Source organism: Physella acuta, unplaced genomic scaffold (genome assembly GCF_028476545.2).
Source record: "Physella acuta isolate Inbredline_101_S28 unplaced genomic scaffold, ASM2847654v3 ptg000829l, whole genome shotgun sequence".
In the NCBI taxonomy this organism is placed as follows: domain Eukaryota; kingdom Metazoa; phylum Mollusca; class Gastropoda; family Physidae; genus Physella; species Physella acuta.
In genome coordinates, this window is record NW_026732347.1 from 316,135 (window position 1) to 318,554 (window position 2,420).

The following is a 2,420-nucleotide window of genomic DNA, read 5'->3' on the forward strand; positions in this document are numbered from 1 at the left end:
GGCGATCGTTCCCCCCGTCTTGAAGAGACGCCCAGCGGGGTTGTCGAATTAATCGCTCGCGGCGAGGAGGTAGATAAAGCAGCACCATCTTGTTGTGCATAAGCTCCTGGTCCTGCCCGTACACCTTACTTCTGTTCGTCGTTCGTATCGTTATTTTAACAAACCATTCCCATCATTTATATCTTGCTGTTATATGATGCGCTTTAAGCCAACGTCAGCAGAAACACATTCAATTTTGTCATGTATAGAAGTGTTTTTCCATGTAAGATTGGATATCATGGCGTTTAGTTGTGCAAGACAGCGGACAATAGAAAAACGTCAACTCGAGAGATTTTCTACGTTATCAAGCGAACGCCCCTATTCCCCAGGCGGTAGTGTTGAGCTTGAATACAGTTCGATCTGCGGGGGTTGAACGTCTGGAGGTATTGGCAGTCAATAGCAGGAAATAAAAGAGTCTCCTTGTTTCATGTACATCAATTTTGTGTAGGTGCGGTGGAACCACACAAATATGTTGCAAGTTTTGGTAGGCGGGGAGCATGGTGTGACTGGAATCTTGATCTGTGGTCAGGGTGTGAAGGTATTGTTGTTATAGTGGACTAACTTAGACATGTTCTAGGGCAGATATTTCATGCAGGACATACGTAGACATGTCATGTAGGGCAAATATTTCATGCAGGACAAACTTAGACATGTCATGTAGGGCAAATATTTCATGCAGGACAAACTTAGACATGTTATGTAGGGCAAATATTTCATGCAGGACAAACTTAGACATGTCATGTAGGGCAAATATTTCATGCAGGACAAACTTAGACATGTCATGTAGGGCAAATATTTCATGCAGGACAAACTTAGACATGTTATGTAGGGCAAATATTTCATGCAGGACAAACTTAGACATGTCATGTAGGGCAAATATTTCATGCAGGACAAACTAAGACATGTCATGCAGGGCAAATATTTCATGCAGGACAAATTTAGACATGTCATGTAGGGCAAATATTTCATGCAGGACAAACTTAGACATGTCATTTCGGGCAAATATTTCATGCAGGACAAACTTAGACATGTCATTTCATTTCGGGCAAATATTTCATGCAGGACAAACTTAGACATGTTATGTAGGGCAAATATTTCATGCAGTACAAACTTAGACATGTTATGGAGGGCAAATATTTCATGCAGGACAAACTTAGACATGCCATGTAGGGCAAATATTTCATGCAGGACAAACTTAGACATGTCATGTAGGGCAAATATTTCAAGCAGGACAAACTTAGACATGCCATGTAGGGCGAATATTTCATGCAGGACAAACTTAGACATGTCATGTAGGGCAAATATTTCATGCAGGACAAACTTAGACATGTCATTTCGGGCAAATATTTCATGCAGGACAAACTTAGACATGTCATGTAGGGCAAATATTTCATGCAGGACAAACTTAGACATGTCATGTAGGGCAAATATTTCATGCAGGACAAACTTAGACATGTTATGTAGGGCAAATATTTCATGCAGTACAAACTTAGACATGTTATGGAGGGCAAATATTTCATGCAGGACAAACTTAGACATGTCATGCAGGGCAAATATTTCATGCAGGACAAACTTAGACATGTTATGTAGGGCAAATATTTCATGCAGGACAAACTTAGACATGTTCTGTATATGTAGACAAATATGTAGAATAACATAGACATATCTTGTTATCATGTAGGTCAAATCTAGACATGTTATATTGTCATGAGAAAAACATAGTCATGTATTAAAACGTCCTGTTGATTTCAATAGAAAATCTCCATATGTCATGTTGTCTCATAAGGCATTATTATAATTGAAACAACATACAAACACGCATTGGCTTCGCTAGGTTAGGTGTCACCCGGTGCGGCACTTCGTGGTGTCACCCCCCCCCCCCCCCCAAATGTGTGTCTCTCCCACCCCCTTGTAATAAAGGTGTACTTTAAAGACTATTTAACTTTAATTAATAATTAATGGAACTGGTAAAAAAGCATTTTTCTTCTGTACATTTTGCTATTTATTTGCCTTGGTGTCAACCCCTTAAATGGTGTCACCCGGTGCGGTCCGCACCCCCCCCCCCGCCCCGCCCGCTCTACGCCTCTGCAAACACGTACACACAATTATGACACTGACATGTAAACTCAAACTCAAAAACGTAAAAACATAAACATATTTTTAAAAAAAACACGCTCACACACACACGCACACACAGAAACGTCCATATATAATATATTCACACACTCACACAATTACATGCAAGCAGTAATACAGTAAAACACCGTGTTTTAAAAAAATCCGCTGAATCTAAACATTAAAGTTTTGATTGTGCCCGTTTCTAATTATCACTGATTCATCATCCCCCACAACATAACTCTCCTATTTCTATAACTTCTTCT

At 39.9% G+C, this 2,420-nt stretch overlaps 1 protein-coding gene across 1 annotated transcript; it reads right to left on the minus strand.

The window, feature by feature from the left end:
• Positions 1-601: 601 nt before the first annotated feature.
• On the minus strand, positions 602-1,662 carry LOC131951787 (uncharacterized). Its single transcript, XM_059314180.1, has 2 exons — positions 1,147-1,662; positions 602-934 (listed from the first exon to the last, which is right to left on the minus strand). The coding sequence occupies exons 1-2, from the start codon at positions 1,660-1,662 to the stop codon at positions 602-604; spliced, it is 849 nt and encodes a 282-aa protein (XP_059170163.1).
• Between the last annotated feature and the right edge of the window lie 758 nt (positions 1,663-2,420).

Coding starts and splice junctions, on each gene's coding strand:
- LOC131951787 (XM_059314180.1), bottom strand. CDS start 1,662: ATGTCTAAGTTTGTCCTGCATGAAATATTTGCCCTACATAACATGTCT. Junction 935..1,146: donor TCCATAACATGTCTAAGTTT/GTACTGCATGAA, acceptor GACATGTCTTAG/TTTGTCCTGCATGAAATATT.